Below are 20133 nucleotides of genomic sequence, written 5' to 3' on the forward strand. Positions count from 1 at the left end.
TACCATACCGACCATTGAGCTATGTTTACGGCATATCTTCGTCCTCCTTCAAGGCGGATTACTGCGAGCGATTTAATTATTCGGAATCGAGTATGACTTGCACGACGTGGGACTCGGAAGATCGGAAAAGGTTTCGATTGACCGGCAAGAGTAACGTTATAGGGAGACATAAAAATTAAATCGATGAAAGCCTTGTCTGGTATGTGGATTTCCCAAACCGGCGGTGGTGAGAAGTGGAGTTTACCGCGTTCCTGAGCCACATGCCTCTTTTGGCTTTACTTAGGTCTACGGGGTGGCTCAACAAGCTTTTCTCATATTCGGCATCCTCGTCCACCAATGGGCGCAACTAGCCTAGCAGACCATGACCCAGGCATAGCGAGAGGGATGCATGATCGGATGGAACTACGGCTTCTTACGGAAGGCGATCAATCAATCTAAGCCGGATTTACCGGCATGACTGAAACTAAGATCGACGTCAAGTTATTCCGATCCCAATTGGGAAGGTATGACATGCTTCTGATTTGGTCGATCAGACACTGGTTGCAAGCTTTAACTTCTGAGAATTCTAAAGGCTACTGCCGCAACGCCTAAGGCTGCAATTGGGCATATACACCGAGACATACTGTTAGACCACCCTGTGCAGGTTTCATCGGTTACTACTCCGGACTGTGTTATAGTAAGGGCATTGGGGATGTCTCGGTTCATCTCGCAAGCTTATCGAGAAAAGGAGGACTGCACCACCCTTTCTGCCGATCATTTGAATACTTGACAGAGAATAAGCGATGGCAGTCAGAAGTGTGTAACACACAGGATGTACGGCGCGAGATCTCGTGCGAGAAATGACAGATTCCTCAAGCTGTAGATGGTTCGTGCCTCATATTCAATATATCATTCGTGCGTAGTCGAAGAAGGCTGGGCATGACGAAGGTGGTGTTGGTGGCTTCGGTTTCCCGCGACATTGATTCCGGCCCGAAAGAACAATCGTCGATCCCTCTTCGCTTCCAATATTCCATTCAGAATGAATGGCGAGAATTCGTGTAGTTGCATATTAATGGCGTTCCGCTTCATGTTGTCTCTGCCTCTGCCTCTGCTTCCGCCTTCAATCCCCAAAAGTATCCCGAATGATGGACGCTTGCGTCGGACAATGCCTCCACAGAATCGCATATCGTCCGCACCTCTCAACTATCACAGACGAAGAGACAACTTCGAGCATTAGACGGTATTCGCCAAGATGATCAAGGAGAGTCTTGCAGAATGACTGATGACATTGCCTATTCGAGGCGAGAAGCAGATCTACATCATCGGGATCATATCATTCCGGTCCTTACGGTCGGACAGGCACCGTTATCATTGAATCCGATCTTAGGCACAAACAGGTATGGGTAACTGATTTTCGGATGTCTACGTACGTCTAATCTAGATTTGATGTGACCAAAGTAGATAAGGTACATGGTATGCGGCGCAGTGAACGGTATGCATATGCGCGTCGTTGCGCCCCTTCGTCATATGTGATGATTTGAAGCTTCTCGAGCTGCCTTATCCCATACGCCAGTCGAGCGATAAGAGTCAGAGCACTTTCACCCCGTCATCTGACGTACAGTAAACATGCGAGCACTATCCTTAGGAAGTCGAGACTACTCAGTACGAACTGCAAACGATGAATTGCTTCCGTGCTTTAGAGATGCTGTGGTACTTCACGGGCATATCGGCTTGCCTGTCACACCTACTGACCGCTCTGAAAGTGTTGAGCTTGACCGTATACCATCGCCTATCTGTCCAGCCTAGCTGATAACGTTGTTGTCCTCGTTATGCTGACACTTTCGTCAGTGGTCCCCAACCCCAGGGAATTTAGCTTATCGTCTCATCGGCTAGCCAACAATCCGATCCGACAAAAGCCAAGCTTCCGCAGCCTCATTGCCACCGACGACTCCAAACCCAACCTATGGATCGACAAGGCGCAGGTAAGCATCCACAACGGCGATGGCGTCGGCCCCTCGACCAACTCAGCATGAACTATAAATACAGTGTGTAAGCTATGAGTACGTCAACGCTTTGAAGTGAGAATTAGCCACCCGATAAAAGAAGAACGCCACCGCCACCACTTCCGTAGTGCAACGCACAGCTTGCTTCATCAACAGAGGTGATCGGTTCAATCTCTGCGATAACGCATTACATGCTACTTACGAGCAGCCAAATGAGAGGTGATTTCTGATAGATGCGGCGATATGCGCATTCTGGTAATGGCAACTATGCTAATCAAGCAGGTCAGACATGTATAGTGCGAAAGCGGCGTCGTGAAGATCAGAGATTGGTGCGAAAACGATCAGGCATGATCATCCCTCAATATGCATACGCGATGACCTGCCCGCACAAGTAGCTACTCCGTTGATCCTATTGCCCATAACTATCTACGATGTTCTCCAACATCTTTCTGAACTCGTCACTCATCGTTCCCTTCTTCAGATTATCGTAATCGTACATGACTATCGTGCTACAACATTAAATCAGCTTTGCAAGCTTGGGCGATGAAGGAGACCAAGCAGACTCACCTATCGCACACGGCAGCTACTCGCTCGTCCCTCAGGGACCATACGAGGTGTTTATGTCCATACGAAGCTTTCTCAGGATTGATCGCATGTATTTGGTTCGTCACCATTACCTGTACCAGACTGCATCAGCGAAGCGTCCTGTACATGCAGCGGGGTGATGAATACACCAAATGGCCAGGCGTTCGTACTTACGGTGTCAGGATAATTTACTGGAGCAACGTATTTTATCGAGACATCTTTAAGGATGAAGCCCGTACCTTTTCCTGCCTATAAGCCGAATACATAGGTAAGTTAGCCTGACTCAAGCATGCAGAACATTGGTAGTAAAGACCAATTTGTCAGCGAAGGGGACTCACTGTCATCTTCGCTATATACCCTTCTGGCATTTCCGATGCCCAACTTTCCGCATACCGTATACGCGCCGACTGAATCCATTCTAAGAATCTGACATTGTTCACATGTCTACGTTGATATCAAAGATGGTCATATCAGTATAGGCTTGACGTGGCTCTGCTCTGCTGTCATATACAGAATTGCTGAGAAGGAGAGATGGCAGGATGTCGTGGGAGTAAGACGAAGGAAGAAAAGGTTACTAACCGGTACGTATCGCAATCTCCCCAGGCCACAGGCCAAGTCAACACTCCCGCCGTATCGTACCCTTGTTCTCTGAAGTAGGCTAAAGCAGCCTTCTTGTTCCCGCTTCGCTCATCTAACCAAGACCTATCATTGGGGGTACTTCGTTTCCCGCTTCCAGTTGGACTTCCGCCTGATCCTGAACTCGAAGATGGTTCCGACCACTGTATAGACGGTCTCGTTTCAGGTACGCCTAACCTTGCTGAAGACGGTCTGTTACTTGGTGATCGATGACTGCTATTTCTAGGTGGAGAAGACCGGGAAAGCTGCCTGGGATCGTAGTTCGTCGAATGGTCTTCCTCGTGTTCCGGTCCATTGGTACCAGGCGGTATATGGTAATGCGACGTAGGGTCTTGAAATTTTGCATACAGGTCCTAGTTTCGTAATCAAATTAAGATGAGCGTCAGACTGGACGAGTCCGCGTCACAGTGCCATGCCTTTCGAAGAGAAGGGAAGGACGAGTGTATAAGTGAAAGTTGATATGCGACTAGACCCACCTTTAATCGTAAGGATTCTTCGTCCATCCTGATGGATGAGGTATGTAAAGCTCGACGTTTACTGGATTGACCGAGGGGTCGTATCAGAGTACAAGCTCTCATCTTGACTGCTCTCTTGTTCGGACCTTGTTACTCTACTGCAGGTTAGTCTGGGTATGGCAAATTTCTGATGTGCTTGAATCCCTTCGATACCTATAAGTCCTCTTTGAAGTTCACGTCCTGCGTCATCGGGTCATACCATTGCGGTGATCGCCGGCTAATGACACTTGCTACACTTTGAACTCATCTAGCACTATTTACGACCAAATCTGAACTTTGAATAGGAGAGGACGGCGACAACGGACCAATGCACGAGATGGCAGAGCTGAGCTGAATGTATCATGCATACACAAGAATAGCAGTATCAATAGCGTCTAGCGATTATTGACCCTGGTAACCTGAAAACTAAATAGAACAATAAGATTATGTTGGCCTAATTTCGATTACAAGCCTTTTGGTTTGTTTGGGATGGGGTATCATATTGGTTGTGTTTTGTGCGGTATCGCACCATGCATTGTTGATGGGAGATGATGAGGACCTGATATTGAGGGTGGAGATTAAGGATTGGCAAGAAAAAAAGATTAGTCGAAGGTGACCTTTGAACCTTCGGCCTTGACGATACCACCAGTTCGGGCGCCACTGAAGACAAATAAAAAGTCAGCTCATTTTCATTTGTCACTGAGGAGAGAAAGGCATTTAAAGCGACGACTCACCCTCTGAGAGGTCCACCTCGACCTCGTCCACCGGCACCACCTCTACCGCCACCTCGTCCGCCGAATCCACCTCGACCTCCTCGGTCACCGCCAAATCCACCTCTGCCACCACCTCGACCACCACCTCTGCCGCCTCCACCTCGACCACCGCCAAATCCTCCTCGGTCACCGTTGTCCTTCTTGGGAGGAGCGTAGTCGACTCGGATAGGTCGGCCAGCGATGGCTTGACCGTTCAAAGCGGTCAAAGCGGCAGTAGCAGACTCGACATCACCGAATTGGACGTAACCGAAACCCTTGGGTGCCCCGGTTTCCCTGTCGGTGACCAATCGAACACTTTGTACGTCACCGTGTTCACCGAATGCCTCGTAGATTTGGTCTTCGGTGACGGAGAAGGACAATGAACCGATGAACAGGGTCTCCGCAGGGGGAGATTGTTGATCACCGAAAGCCTTGGCTCGCTTCTCGACAGCTTGTTGAGGGTTTCTTTGGGTAGCGTAGTTGACTCTAATGGCTCTTCCATCGATCTCGTGACCATTCTTCTCGACAGCTTTAGCAGATGATTCGAGATCGGTAAACTCGACGTAACCGAAACCTCTTGATCGTTGGGAATCTCGGTCGAACACTACACGAGCAGAGACCACTTCACCACAGTCCTCAAACTCCGACTTGAGCCAGTCGTTGTCAACGTTCCATGAGAGTTGACCGACAAAGACGTTTGTTGAGGCTTCCTCGTTGTCTTCGGCTCGAGCCTTCTTGGCAGCGGCGGGAGCAGCGGTTTCCTCCTCATCTTCAGCCTTTCGCTTGCCTACAGCACCGGTCACATCAGCATTCGTCGCAGTCAATTAGAGTAGCAGTGGACTGACCGTTAGCTTTAGGTTCCTCTTTAGCTTCTTCAGCCTTGTCCTCCTCTTCGTCCGAGCTGGATTCATCAGAGCTGTCCGAGTCATCGTCAGAGGACTACAACAGGGACATCAGCTTAGAACCAAATAGCATGAAATATCACAGTCAGCTCACATCGTCACTCTCTTCCTTCGCTTCTACCTTCTCCTCCGCCTTGGCAGCAGGTTTAGCCTCCTCTTCATCGGAATCAGAATCAGATGAATCGGAGTCAGAGTCAGATGAATCATCCTTCTATAAGCCACATCTGTCAGTATATGCGTGATTGATCAAAAGTCCATGCGGGGTATACAGACTGACCTCGGCAGCAACGGGAGCAGCGGCAGCAGCAGGCTTGGCCTCTTCCTCGTCTGAGGAGTCTTCGCTTGAAGAGTCGTCCTCAGATTCGGATTCAGACTCTGAGCTAGACGATTCGGAAGGAGGGGGAGTAGGGGTCTTGGCCTTCTTGGCCTTCTTGGACTTCTTCTCCTCCTACATGGCAGGCACACTCGGTAAGCGTGCAAACTCAAAACGCCATGATGCAGGAGAGACTCACTTTGACGGGAGCAGGAGCGGAAGCTACCTTCTCAGCATCCTTTTTGGACTTCTTCAAGGCCTTTTTGTCGGCGTTGTCCTTAGCGGCAACGGCAGGGGGAGCTGATTTGGAGGCTTTGGCCATTTTGAGTGATTTTTTGGAGATGTAAACGGATAAAAGGGGGAAAGAGATGAAGAAGCGAAGTAGTAGGTAGGTTGACTGATCTTGTGAGATTTTGGTCTTGGTGGATCGGAAATTCTTCAACCGCACAAATCCAAAGTTTACTTGAAAAATCTTATCACCGGACCTCGCCGACCATGAAACTTTTGAATAAATAGTGGCGAAAGCTATTGACAGGTCACGTGCGTGTCGGTACTTTACATAAGCAGTCCAACAGCCCTTCGGCTCGTGGTTGCCATGAGTTGTCGCTGGGACCCAGCTATTCTTCCGGCGCTACTCGGCCGAATAGGTCCAATCCCATCAGCTAGTTGCAGAGATGATGCTTTGTTTGATTTGATGGGCATTTTCACCTTGTACGTGTAAAGTACAGCAAAATCCACCTTCACTGGCATTCCAATTGCTCCTATAAGCTCTCTCAAAACACAGAAAAGCACTGCTCGCAGCCAGAAGACAGTCACGATGTTCTCACGATCAGCATCCAGAGGCGTGGTATCCTCCTTACGCTCATTCCAGGTAAATCTCTTGTTCAGGACCCATTGCTTTCCGTCCGGGGTACAGAGCTGATATACCGATGGATATTGACAGGCCCCAGTCAGGCATTACAACTCGGCTTTCCAATCTTCGCCCCCCACATCGACCTTTGCTGGCCAGAAGGGCGAAGACGTGAGTCTATCTCTGCCCATTCGGGGTGGTATTCTCCCGTGGAGCTGATACTTGTACCTAATTAATTAGGGAAACTACACCGTGACACTCATTCCCGGTGATGGTATCGGTCCCGAGATCGCTCAAAGCGTGAAGGAGATCTTTGCTGCTGCCAAGGTGAGTTTCCACCTTGATGTTTCTTGCCATGTACTTGATATACAATCTCACTCATCGTTTGCTTCGTCTTAAGGCTCCCATCAAGTGGGAAGAAGTCGATGTCACCCCTATTCTCAAAGACGGTAAAACTGTTATCCCCGACAAGGCTATCACCTCCATCAAGAAGAACACTGTCGCACTCAAGGGACCCCTTGCTACCCCTAGTGAGTTTCCGACCACCTTCTGATCACTCAAGAAATTGAGTATGCGCCCTCTTGTGCCATTAACGTCCTCTCAATTGGCTAATTCGTGTTTTGAAATAGTCGGAAAGGGTCACGTTTCTCTGAATCTTACCCTCCGAAGAACCTTCTCCCTATTCGCCAACGTCAGACCATGTGTCTCTATACAAGGATACAAGACCGCTTATGACAACGTCAACACTGTGTTGATCCGGGAGAACACAGAAGGAGAATACTCAGGTATCGAGCACGAGGTAAGCTGTCCCAAGTCTGATCGCTTCGTGAGCCATGCGCTGATATTGGGTCTGTGCAGATCGTCGACGGTGTCGTTCAAAGTATCAAGCTTATCACCCGTGAAGCTTCCGAACGTGAGTCTCCGTATATTGTGCTGCAATGTGAGACGATAAATGACGGTGAAACAGGGGTTGCTCGATACGCCTTCCACTACGCTTCCGAGAACGGTAGAGACAAGGTCACAGCTGTCCACAAGGCCAACATCATGTAAGCGCATTCTACTTCATGTCCGTGTTATTGTCTGACAATGATTGTTAAGGAAAATGTCCGACGGAATGTTCTTGACTGCTTGTCGAGCTGTCGCCAAAGAATACCCTAAAATCTCTTACGATGAAGACTTGCTCGACCGAGTATGCTTGAGAGTGAGCCGAAATTCTCCCCTCTGCGTTGGAGGATCCTGATACTGATGGAGGAATCACGCATAGATCGCAACTGACCCTACACCTTTCGCTGACCGAGTCATGGTCATGCCTAACCTGTACGTCCGGGCTCGAAGAATATCACCACTGCGGTTTATCGAAGCGAGAGCTAACGTTCTTTCAGGTACGGTGATATCTTGTCCGATCTGTCAGCCGGTTTGATCGGTGGTCTAGGTCTCACACCATCAGGTAACATTGGTAGAGTGAGTCAGCTGTTGCGGCTAAATCTTTAGCGCGAAGAAGCTGACGACAACTCTGCTAGGACGCATCCATTTTCGAAGCTGTACACGGTTCTGCCCCAGATATCGAGGGTAAAGGTCTTGCCAACCCTACCGCCCTCCTTCTTTCTTCCTTGATGATGCTTCGGTATGTCGATCGACTGATTGCTTGGATTCGGTTGAGGGCTAGCTAACACGTCATGTATAGACACATGGGTCTCTTCGAGCTTGCTGATAAGATTGAAAAGGCTGCCCTTTCTGTGAGTCCTCACTTCTGCTGTCCCCGAGGTACACAACACCGGTTGCACAGGCTGGACGTCTTCTGCCTGCTTCTACAGTTCCTTATCAGCTTTGTCTTTTACAATCAGTATGATGCTGACAATTTGAGACAGACAATTGCCGAAGGTAAAGCCATCACCCGAGATCTCGGTGGTAAATCCGGAACTCGAGAATACACCGACGCCATCCTTTCCAAGCTCAAGTAAGCGAATCTCTGATCCGGATTTCATAGCACAAACGGCGATTTATATCGGTTATATCTCCCAAAAATCTGCAAATGCACAACGTAGCAACGATGTTGCATTGTCCGAGGGAGCCGCACCCCGTACCTTGCATTGCGACACTCATCTCCATACTCCACAGTCGCGCTAATACACTACCATCTAGCGAGCAGACGAAGTACAATGTTACGAATGCTGAAGAACGAATACTCACACACGATCTTCTCACACTGACGTATGACGGATCCAAGTTCCCAAGCTTCTGACCATCTCAACTGACCCAGACTGACTTCTCATGCGTTACTGCCTGAGAATCAATGGCACAGTGAGAATTCTCCATCGTATAGCAGATGTAACCTTCGTCCCAGCACAGCACTCTAAAAATAGATAGAATTCAAGCTGCAAGCTCGCCGGGTGATTTACGGGAAGCGTATCCAGAGTACTACGATCTAGACCTCAGATTTATGGATGTGCGACAACCGTTACGGAAGAATCTGCTTCTTCTGCTTTTCTCTGATAGACTATCGACTACCGCCTAACCGTCCGAAAGGTATGTCGGATATCCAGTGGACGAGTGATATCGTACACTGCACGTAACTTATTCTACCTTATCTGAATGAGTATTAGTCAGTGAGGGCAGACTGGACTAGGTCGCGATGAAGGTGAAGGTGATGGTGACGCTCAAAGCGATGATCTGGATCTTCCCCTTACATAATTCATGATTGTGCCTCAGCAGATGATCCGATCGAAAACCTCAAAGTCCGTCGATTCAGCTTGGTTCCGAGGCGAGAGAGGGGATGGAACGAATTTTAAGGTGAAACATTCCGTCTGATGGTTGATTACTGAATGAAGAATGGACACCTTGCATCCGTATACCGTATCACCTTACATCCGATTGCTACAGTGTGTCACATCGGGGTCGGGGTTTGGGTCATCAATGAACAGCTGATCTAGGAACGCAGGCCCGGCTTCGATACGCGACGAATATTGTATTGCAGAATGTGATCAAATAATGGAAATAATGGGCGGCCTTTCACTTTCACATTCACACTTTACTTACAGCTACGACTCAAAACTCCCTGTGCATTCCGCTATGCCACGTCTCACGATCTCCTCAGCAAAGACGACTTGCGAGGATCGTGATGACATCACGAATACCGCGTCCTCATCAACGGGGCAAAAACAAGCGACTGAAGTGGCCGTGTATACTTGAGATTAGATGGAGCACTGAATGAGAGGCTTGGTCGTTTCAGATGATTCAGCATGAAACGAACGACCAACAACTAAGAATCAACAACCAACGACCAACGACTAACGACCAAGGTTAATTTACTTTAGACTTCAAAATAGCATAAAGTTATGGTTCCATACTAAGGGGGAGTTGTTGCTGGGATTTGCATTGTATTGCATTCAGTAGCTTAGTATCGACATGCTATTGACGAAAGAAGGCAAAACAAGACGTCATCATGTGCATCATCATCGCAAGTCTGGACTCTGACTTCATCCAGCAACCCATCGATCCAAACAGAACGATGCCATGTATGGTGTATCAAGCAAGCACCTGCTGGTTGCCTATTGTCGAATATGGGACAGGAGACTTGTGTATATATAGCGCATATATGTAGGTCGATGAGATCGAATTGAAACTTGTCCGACACCCTACCCACTCACCTTGCATCAGACAGTATTACGCTGCTTTGCATTGTCTGGCCCTCGCTACATGGCGCTAAGCTGTGTTACATTGCATTGCATTGCATTTGTTCCATACCTCATTCTTAGTTTTCTTTTGAGTCATACAGAGACCTCTTACTAGACATCACAACGTATCACGCTCATTCATTCACATCGATCCACGCTCTTTCAAACGGATCATACAAATACAGTACACACGACTTGACCCGATCCCACTTCATCTCATCTCAATCTACAGCAACTTCGAACTCCAAACACTATCTCCGCATCATCAACTTCCCAGGTCCTCATCAACGACCGAACGCGCCTTCAGCCACGAAGTAGGTGCGATCCACTCCCAATCCCGACAGATCAATCAGCCGCCTCGTTTCGTCTGCTTCTTCCATCGCGCCAGTCCGATCATTGACTAACCGCCAATCATCTGATTATCCGGTATCATTTCATCCGTCACCGTCTCTCTGAAGATAGATCAACGCCAATCAAGCCACAGATAACACAATCACCGACCATCCAGATCACGTTGCACATACGGACATACATAGCAGACCGCACGATTGCGCAATAAACCAGCGATAGGAACGCGATTCATCCTCAACATTAGCTTAAGACGCGTGCCCTCGCACTAAATTAGGTAAGTGCATTGAACGTTAACCTGGTTGCTTGAGATACCTTACTGGTATCTCGTAAAAGTGGACAAAAAGTCGTCATCAGATTGATTCCAGCTCGCTTTTACGATAGCTAAGCTTCATCAGATATCGATTAAACGCTAACGCTGAACCACGTAGGCATTTTGCAGTGTATAGCAAATATACGTAGACCGGCACCGTTCGAGCCGACCTCTCACACTTGGTTTCACGATCAGGCCTGATAGCTACGACCATCAATCATACTTCGTAAATCACATATCGCGGCCACAATTTCTCTATAACGCCATACTCAAGTGTCCGCCTCACATTTCGTTATCCCAACGCCTTTTCGTCGACCTCTCGCCGCCGTATCCGCCCACACTGCACTCCGTTTTCCGACCCGCTATTCGCCCACTCTATGCTCTGAGGTCGTGTCCTCAGTCGTCCATTGCAGTCAGTCAGTCGATCACTCTGGCCATAACAAGGTTGACCTTGGATAGTACTGTTCAGCTGCGTGACTACCTTTTACCTTCCTGCGTTCCTGTGAGTGATACTGTGCGCTCTTCTAATGGGATATATCCCACTTCGAGAGTGTGTCTCGGTCGATCAATCCCAAATATCTCTTCATCAAATTGCAATATCTCATGGTATATGAATTCGAGAATAATCATAATTGACGTTATGGGTTTGCCTATCCATTAGGTCCAGTCACATCGTGGCGTCTCTAAAAGTACCCAAAGCCAAAGGAACAAAATCTTTCGCTCGCTCGCTGCGCTGTACGCACGTACGCGTTCACGTTCGATCGGAGACTTAGCTTTGAGAAATAAGCATACGAGCGATACCAGTAAACTAGTCGGCGCCCGTAACTTGAAAAACAAAAGGTAAGTCGCGTCAGAGGCGTTTTCCTTTGGGTGTTATTTGTGTATCATGCCGTTAAACAGAGGTCTGATCACGGCATGAGCGCATTTCTCCCTAACCTCTTTGTCTCTTGGAAATGGATATCTCGTTTCTCCTTCCACTACTAGACTTTTGGCCTCTTCAGTACCTAGAGGAATTCACGAGAAAATGAGATATGAGATGACGAAAACATGAAGTGGGAAACGAAAGAACTGATGTTCTCGCTTGACCCTCACTTCTAGCTTGCCTGTCGTTGTTCGGTGCCTTACCGTTGAAATCAGGATCAAGCTAAGATCAGGGACGACTTTAGTCCATTTTATGGTTTTCGAGATTCCCTCTACCCTGCCGAACCGCTGTAGAAAGAGGAAGCCGGGCATCCCCTCGACTTCACTTGGCCAGACCAGACTTGGCTAAAGATTACAGACGCGTTCGACTGGACTTGTCATATTGGAAGTCTCGCATCTCCATACACATATACATCAGTTACCTAGACAAACGACAAACATCTCATCTCTCCTTCGAATATCTTTCTGCGGATTGGATTGTACTATCAAACCTCTAAGTGAGTCAGTGTTTTCCATTACTCGCACGGTCTGTTCGTCTTCATCTTCAACAACGCTTGGACATGGATTTTCACCCCACGCTAGGAGACACGCGACTTCTTCGCCTTCTTCGCTTTGCTTTTAATTGAAATCTGGGCGAACAAATAACCCTTAAACGCGGTTAACCGTTATCCTGAAACCCCTTGTCAACGTCATTTACACTTTTATTGTTGTTTGAATCGAAAATAGACTACATAACATTATATCATTAGTCTGATTCGAGAGATTTATTAAGTGCGTTTTGGATGATCATCCTATTTGCCCCACTTTTGATCGTCTTTCTCCTTTTTATCTCATGATCCATCAAAAGATTTGTAAGCTGACGATCAAAAAGCGTTACCTTCCACACAAAGTACGATCACGATCCATCAAATCGTTACATTCCTTTGACCAACACACTCCTTTACCAATCAACCATACAAAGTTTCTGAAGAGTCAAGGGAACAGTAGATCCAGAGGATCGACAAAACCAGTACCAAACCTTTGATCAACAATACAATTACATCATCACGCAGCGCAGCATTCGTAGTCGTGCGAGAATATAACACGAAACGCGATCATTGTCAATCATTTGGCTTATTGTTCTTGTAACTCCACACCTAAAAAGCACGGACGTTAATACCGACGACAAACGGGTAGACAAACAAAATAAATACCTTTGCGCCCAGACCGCCAAATTCGGAGGAGATCCGCCGAGCCTTAGTTCCATTTGATCAACGTCATCCATCATTGAACGGCGGACCATCCATCAAATTAACACAGCATCAAATCACCGGATCAAATTGTGAAACGATCAAGATAAGGAAACGCAGACCACCCCTAACACACGAACAAAACACGACTTAAACACTACAAGGTCACGGCCGGGTGGCGTCATCGACCTTGAAGCACATTGTTCATGCGTGTTGTAATCATCACAAACAATAGACCAGTAGACAAAGATATACAGGAATATATTACAGAACCCCTTGAAGGAGATCCGCACTATCAATTGCTTATTGTTGCCTGCGAGAGGTCTCGACTCCGAGTGAAGAATATCTTCAAACTTGAGCAGTAAACTCAGACTCGAAACAAGATGTCGTATTTCAGCGATTGTTCCTCGACATGCTCCGCCCCTCCACTCACTCCGTCTCCTTATCACCGTACCGGGGATTCCGAAATTCGCGAATACGCATACTCGACACCGACGCCATACGATGCTTCTTCGCCGCCTGCTTCCTTGCGCAATTACTCCTCAGCATTAGTACGCAAGATGTCTGCAGGCTTGACGGCAGCCATGAAGGATCTTCGAGATGATAGAGGCGGACCAGAACGCAAGTTTGATGTGGAGTATGGATACGATGAAGACCCTATCGAAAGGCATGTCAGATTGTTTCTAACGCCTAGAAAAGTACCGAATCAAACGACGACGTCGAAGGGATTGCCCGAATTAGGACTACGGCCTGCACCAGCACTAGTACCCTCGTCTGTCCCGCTTCCGCAGCCGTCAAAAGCAAAACCTCATTCTAGATCAGCGGGATTATCTCAGTCGGACAGATCGTCTAGAATAATGGTACCGGCAAGTGAACCGCGACTGCAATCAGAGAGTAATAGCATGTTAGAACAAGCATCACCTATGGCAATAGACGAAGAGCGTTATTCGATCTCGACAGCGAAAGCGGAAGAAGATGCCGAATCATTACATGCAAAATTCCGACCTGGCTTAATCCATTTCCACCGATCCAACTCCACATACTCGTCCTCTTCATCCTCCTCATCGTTGAACCCTCCCAGACCGGCCTATTCACGGATGAGCACCACCATGTCGAACGCGTCGACCGTTAGTCTGATGAGCGAGGCGTCCTTCGAAGCTGTCAGAGCCGAAGACATAGTCAGCATGTACGGCGCATTCACATCGACATCAACGTCAAATCAGAAAGAAGATCCATTCGAGTTTGATTTCGGTAACAGCGACGGCAAGCAGGGCGAAGACGAGGATGAGTTGGAAGTTGGTTTAGGAAGGACATCGATGATCTCGACGGATACCATGGATACTATCAGACCTACCCAATACTCGCAGATCCAACCTCAATTGGAATTACCTTTGCCCTCCTCAGAAGATTCGAACCATCATCCCCAGCCTTCACCCGAGCCTGCACTTACATACGCGCCGTCGTCACAACGTCCTCCAACGTTACCCTCACGTCCATCCTTATTCCGTAAACGCTCTAGACTGCATCCGTACGAAGCTCCGATGCCTCTTGGCAACTCGAGTGGGTCGAACACGCCCAATAACGAATACGACGAGCCGCCCTGGTTGGCCAACAGGACGATCAGCGAGCAGATGGTGGCGCAAGCGGGGCTGAGGTGTCAACGCCAACGGGCTGGGGTCAATAGGCGGTAGACGAAAGACGATAGATGATAGGCCATCGGACTTCTGTATTTGGTCATCAGCATAAACTTGGAATTCCACAATATTCATAAATCAGGCAAGCCAATGAGGAAGTTTTCGCCCTTCTATGGGCTACCCGGATATCCGTACTTGTCATCTTCTCCTCCCTGTTCGTCAAATCAATCTCCACATATATCTAGTATGCTTTCCAATCTTGTTCACCCTGTATCCAATACTTGTGCTTTCCTCGCTCTTACCTGACAAACAACTAGAACGCTAGATCAGTATCTCGTTTCCCTTATTGTCAACTTTTCACGTCTCACGCAGATATACCCATATTGTATAGATTATACATATAAGCTGAGCTATGTGTCATTCATTACATTTTTGGGATATTTGTACTTGTTGTTCTTCTCATTGTCGTTTCCATTCTCATAAACATATACACGCTGTTGACACTTTTAGAGATGTAGAGATGAACGAAAGTATGAATTTATGAAGTCATGACATCTGCAAGAGCAAAGCTCGCTTTGCGAGATCGCGGATCAATGGATTATTGATCCGATTATCGATTATCTCAATACTCAACGAGGTTTGCTGGAGCTTATTATAGCATCATGATTCATCTTTCCAGCCTTATCGTTCATCATCCATCATTCATCATTGTTGATTCATAATAACTTTTGAATTGTCTTTGTCAATTTGTCAATAATCGATAAACAATATTGAACAGACCTCCAAGACGTCGACGTCTAGGACAAAGTTGGAGGTGATCAGATTAGGGCCAAGGCGAAAGGAAGATTGAAGACAAAAGTTGAGAAAGGGCCATTCTATATATACATATACACATTTGGGAGTGTCAAACCCGCGCACATCGAAGTCGATGGAAAAAGAAACATGAAACGTTGATTATATACAAGATTTACAAGTGCAATGAGAAAGATTATGACACAAATCAGATATAAGTCAAAGTCATCAGTAGGAAATGGTATGTAGAAAGAACAAGGGACTGATACTGATCATGGTATATGACATCGTTTAAATGTTGGAAATATCGGTAAAATACAATATTAGGGGTGATTCAAGACATGAAAACGAAACGACCCTCTGAGCTGAGCAATCCTCCAAAATGTTGCTCCCAGCTGTTTTGTTTGTGTTGCGTGAGGTGTTACATCAATATCGCAATGAACACCAGGACCTTGACTATGACATCCCTCCGTCAAGAGAAGTCCAATCGTCCTGATTCTCTCCTAAATTCGTGAAATTGAATTCCTGCCAGACACGACCATCATCAATGTCAGCCACTCGATGGCCTGTTACAAAGGAAACTGCCGCACTCACATCAAAGTTGAAAGAACCATAATCAGCCGAATTAGGCATCTGCATACCAGCCCCGCCAAAATCAAAGCTCTTCAAGAAATCAGCCGTATCATCGAATCCAAAGTTCCCGTCAAACGCCGGTTGCTGTTGCTGTTGCTGGTGCTGTTGCGGTTGCTCTTGCCCAGGCTGTTGTTGAGGGACGGGCTGCATGGGCTGAGCCTGCAACATCGCCTGTTGAGGCATTTCACCATTCTCCATTTGCTGAGCAGGGGGTGGTCCGCTGGGAATTTCGGCTACGGGCGGAAGGGCGAATACTTGCGATCTCGATGAACCTGGCGCGGACGTCGAGCCTGTACCATAGCTCATATCTCCGCCAGAAGTAGGATTATTGGGGGTCTGAGCTACACCGTACAGTTGATTCTGGGTAGGATCAGAAGGTGATTCTTCGATTTGCGCTGTCGCTGCGTCAGCTGTAGATGGTCTACCGCCTTTCCCTGAGCCCTGTTGAGACATAATTGCAGTCAGCCAAGCCGAAGTCGTGTGAAGGCTTGTTGAAGATTTCCGGTTGCGTACCTTTGCATTCTTTCCCTTGGTCGCCTTCTCTGTCGCAGTAGCTGGACCTGCCGAGGCCGCGCTCTTTGGCAGCTTCTTGTTCGCAGATGCTTTGCGCCCTTTGCCGGAAGCGCCTGTAGGAGTCGCTTCCGGAGCCTCAGCAGCAGTGTCCGTGTCAACTGTCAATCCAGTCGCCTTGCCTTTCTTCCCCCGACCACCGGACGTGGGTGTTTGCTGCTGAATTGGAGTAGCGTTGGGCAAGCCGTTCATGCCCACGTCAAGACCGGCATTCTGGGTGGAAGGCGATCCCATACCGACTGGCGATTGTTCTGTCATTTGAGCAGGAGTCATTTGAGCAGGCGACATTCCAGTCATTTGCGCAGGAGAATTGGCGATATGTTGCCGGACTGCCATCTCTTGTTGTCTGGCGTATGCCGCTTGCGTTTGCGAGTACTGTCGTTGAGCTTCGAGAGAAGGTCTTGGCATTTCCTGCATTGTATTGTATGAGTCATGTTCAACTTGCTGCCAGTATTCCCAACTCACTTGTGACATGCTGCGCTGTTGCTGGCCCGGAAGCTGGAGTATGCCAGGTGCAGGCATGGCTGCTTTGGCCATCTCTATAGCCTGCCTTCGGTGGTCTTCCGGAGCTAATGCGTCCATGTCAGCGTTTGTGATATGGTCATTCGGACAAAAGGGCTCACTTGGCTGTTTGCCAACCATTTTGGCCTTCTTGGTAGAGTGTGTCTCGATAGGCGAAGCTTCAGCCCCTCGCTTGTGAGCCATCGGACTATCATGAGAAGGCGATCCACCAAGTCCATTCTGCTGCATCATCATCTGCTGGGGCATATGGCGCACAGTTCCGCCGGGAGTGGTGACTGGAAGCTGTTGGTACATTTGTTGCTGTTGCGTGCCAGTTGCTTGAGGTTGCAAATGATGTTGCTGAGCATGGAGCTGCTGTTGCTGCTGGTACATGCTTTGTATCTGCTCTGGAGTCATGGCTTGCGTCTGTCCGTTTTGATACATCAACTGTCCCTAAAGCCCAAAGTCTGATGTCAGTAAGACTATGGGCGAGAGTGCTCTCCGACTCACCCCATCTTGCATGCCATTTTGCATTTCCATTCTCCGCCTATTAGCTTCCTGTTCGGCTTGGATTTTTGCAGTCTGTTCCCGCTTCAAAGCCTCCATTTGTTGCAAGGTCGCGGTGACCGGAATGCTTTCCTCTGGTATTTGGTATTGAGAAGACCCAAGTTGAGCTTGACCACGTTGACCTACGAAGTCTACCGAAGCTGCCCTGACAGCAGCCGCTGGATTCGCCATAGCTATACGAGCAGCGACAGCCGAAGAGGGGGTTTTACCAGTCATAGGTGCAGCAGTATCGGGCCACGACGATGAAGTCGATCGCCGTTTCGCCAAGATTCGTTTGCTGTCTTGGAACACGACCCACCACTACTTCACTATCAGCCAACCAGGACACTCTTCGGCCAGAAACAGACTCACAGTATACAGATCCCCTAGATCCCGGTCGCCACCGCTAGCGGACCTTTCGCCTGAACTTACGGCTGCTTGAGCCGGACTTTGCCCATCGACACCAGATTTGCCTTGAGGTGAGGACTCTTCCTTGACCCGATCAACGGCCATTTTACTAGGAGACGGTGTCTGACCTTTTTCCGGGCCAAAGATCGAGTCTGTGGGCGTGGCTTCACCTTTTGGAGAGGATTTCGATCCAGCCGAAGGCTCTGCTTGAGGATTTTTTGACTTTTCCGAAGAGCCGTTCTTGTTGGGAGACACGGTAGCGGATTTTGCATCTTCGTTACTGTCAACAAGAGTGACGTCGCCGGAAGATGATGCGTCAAGATCTGTCCGCTTACGAGCAGGATGTATCTTCGCGATATCGGAACTCAGAGCCAAAGCTGCCCCTTCATACCCGGCACGTTGAAGACTAGCCATCAGCAATGCTCCACACGAAATCAACTCACTAGTTCAACAAAGCACAATCAAATCCTATCTGAGGGTTTTCATCCGCCTTTGCTTTATCCTTAACCTTCTTAGCCTCTTCCGCCTCCTTCTCAGCTACTATCAAAGCGGCTTGAGCCTTATCAATCATCCTCTGTAATCTAACAGTCTTCTCCTCATATCGCTGAAGCCGTGCGGCACTAGACATCTTCTGCGGTCGGGACACATGATTCGATTGGAGCCTTGCGAATTTGCTTTCCGTGGGTTTAGCTGATCCCGCAGCTGTTCTAGGCAGTGCGCCAACTTCGGCGAATTGTATCTGTGAGCCTTCCCCGTTGGTCACGGGCACAGTCGCGGAACGATGAGGGAGTATCGTGGGAGCGGCACCGGTAGTAGGCATAGCAGAAGTGGAAGCTTGCATCGGCTGAGCCATAGCGGACGGTGGACGGATGTGAGGAGGTATCGGGGATGCGCTGCGAGAGCCAGCTCGACTGACCGCTCGCTTCATTGGTGGCGGAGGGACCTGAAGTAGCGCAGGGGATTGGCCGGGAGCGATCTGGGGTGGAACAGCGTTGGGTGGACGAGCGGACGGAGGTTGTGAGCCTCGCTGTTGCTGTTGCTGCTGCTGTTGTTGTTGCAAAGCCTGTTGCTGCGCCAGTTGTTGCTGACGTTGATAATGCAGAGCTTGCTGAGGCGGGAGCATCTGCTGCTGTTGTTGTTGTTGTTGTTGCTGCGGATGATGCTGTTGTACGTGCTGCTGATGCGGTTGAGGCTGTTGCTGTTGGGCTTGGGCTTGGGCTTGTTGGGCCTGGTAGAAAGCTTGCAGTTGAGCTTGATTGACCATACCGGCTGGAGGCTGTCTGGGATCGTTGACCTGCTGCCATTGCGGAGGTATCGTGACTTGTCTACCTTGCGAGTCCACATAAACTTGACCATTCGCAGTAGTGATTTGGCGAATCCCCTGTTGCTGCATAATCAGCTGTTGTTGCTGGTACATTTGTTGGGGATTTTGGGGTTGAGCGCCAACTCCAAGAGCTCGTTGTGCTGCAACTTTGCCCTCTCTACCTTGCTGTTGCTGCTGATGTTGCTGCTGCATCCTGAGCTGTTGTTCTATGTAAGCTCGATTTTGGTCCGTCATCTGTTGTCCCCCATAATCCCCTACGTTCCCATTAGCGGCGGCGGCGTTCATGGCTGCGACTTGCTGCTGCAACACAGCAGGGTCCATAGGCTGATTCATACCAGGATGCTGCAGATGCGGATTGGCGGGCTGCAAAAGGTGACCGAGTATCAGCTGATGTCATCATCGTCGTGATGGACAAGGGAGCAACAGTGAGACTAGCACTTGTACGTACCATCGCCATCCGCGGTCCTTGCTGCATCCTTATGATCTACGAGGCTTATCCGTGATTCAATGGTGTTGCTGTATCGAAGATGATTGACCTACCCCAGATAGCTGACGTCTAGAGAGAAAGAAGCACAATTTTAGCTCGGGGACCCAAATTATACACAAGCCTCCCTCCATGTTTCGTAAAAACATTTCGACACCTCATGCGCTCCTCCTTGATCTGTTCCCTCCTACCACTCCAGCTTTGTTATGCTTCCAACCTTGGTCTGGGCTCATATGAGACTC

At 48.5% G+C, this 20133-nt stretch overlaps 5 protein-coding genes across 5 annotated transcripts; 2 read left to right on the top strand and 3 right to left on the bottom strand.

Annotated features, from left to right (window-relative positions):
- Positions 1-2391: 2391 nt before the first annotated feature.
- I303_100148 (uncharacterized protein) lies at positions 2392-3781 on the bottom strand (the record flags this gene model as incomplete). The annotated part of the gene is made up of 6 exons (XM_018403525.1): positions 2392-2491; positions 2550-2659; positions 2742-2816; positions 2906-3011; positions 3147-3556; positions 3680-3781. 6 exons carry the CDS (start codon positions 3779-3781, stop codon positions 2392-2394), a joined length of 903 nt encoding a protein of 300 aa, XP_018266179.1.
- Positions 3782-4299: 518 nt separating this feature from the next.
- I303_100149 (uncharacterized protein) lies at positions 4300-5986 on the bottom strand (the record flags this gene model as incomplete). The annotated part of the gene is made up of 6 exons (XM_018403526.1): positions 4300-4357; positions 4432-5236; positions 5295-5388; positions 5446-5562; positions 5629-5799; positions 5864-5986. The coding sequence occupies 6 exons, from the start codon at positions 5984-5986 to the stop codon at positions 4300-4302; spliced, it is 1368 nt and encodes a 455-aa protein (XP_018266180.1).
- Positions 5987-6481: 495 nt separating this feature from the next.
- Positions 6482-8475, top strand: I303_100150 (isocitrate dehydrogenase, NAD-dependent; the record flags this gene model as incomplete). The annotated part of the gene is made up of 13 exons (XM_018403527.1): positions 6482-6535; positions 6608-6685; positions 6755-6841; positions 6915-7044; positions 7144-7313; positions 7373-7427; positions 7482-7560; positions 7613-7715; positions 7779-7831; positions 7897-7975; positions 8035-8138; positions 8199-8250; positions 8383-8475. The coding sequence occupies 13 exons, from the start codon at positions 6482-6484 to the stop codon at positions 8473-8475; spliced, it is 1137 nt and encodes a 378-aa protein (XP_018266181.1).
- Positions 8476-13382: 4907 nt separating this feature from the next.
- On the top strand, positions 13383-14690 carry I303_100151 (uncharacterized protein; the record flags this gene model as incomplete). The annotated part of the gene is made up of 1 exon (XM_018403528.1): positions 13383-14690. One exon carries the CDS (start codon positions 13383-13385, stop codon positions 14688-14690), a length of 1308 nt encoding a protein of 435 aa, XP_018266182.1.
- Positions 14691-15881: 1191 nt separating this feature from the next.
- Positions 15882-19882, bottom strand: I303_100152 (uncharacterized protein; the record flags this gene model as incomplete). Its single annotated transcript, XM_065968056.1, has 9 exons — positions 15882-15950; positions 16020-16499; positions 16572-17039; positions 17094-17197; positions 17252-17582; positions 17640-17996; positions 18048-18363; positions 18527-19770; positions 19856-19882. The coding sequence occupies 9 exons, from the start codon at positions 19880-19882 to the stop codon at positions 15882-15884; spliced, it is 3396 nt and encodes a 1131-aa protein (XP_065824128.1).
- Between the last annotated feature and the right edge of the window lie 251 nt (positions 19883-20133).

Source organism: Kwoniella dejecticola, chromosome 1 (genome assembly GCF_000512565.2).
Source record: "Kwoniella dejecticola CBS 10117 chromosome 1, complete sequence".
Classification (NCBI taxonomy): Eukaryota; Fungi; Basidiomycota; class Tremellomycetes; order Tremellales; family Cryptococcaceae; genus Kwoniella; species Kwoniella dejecticola.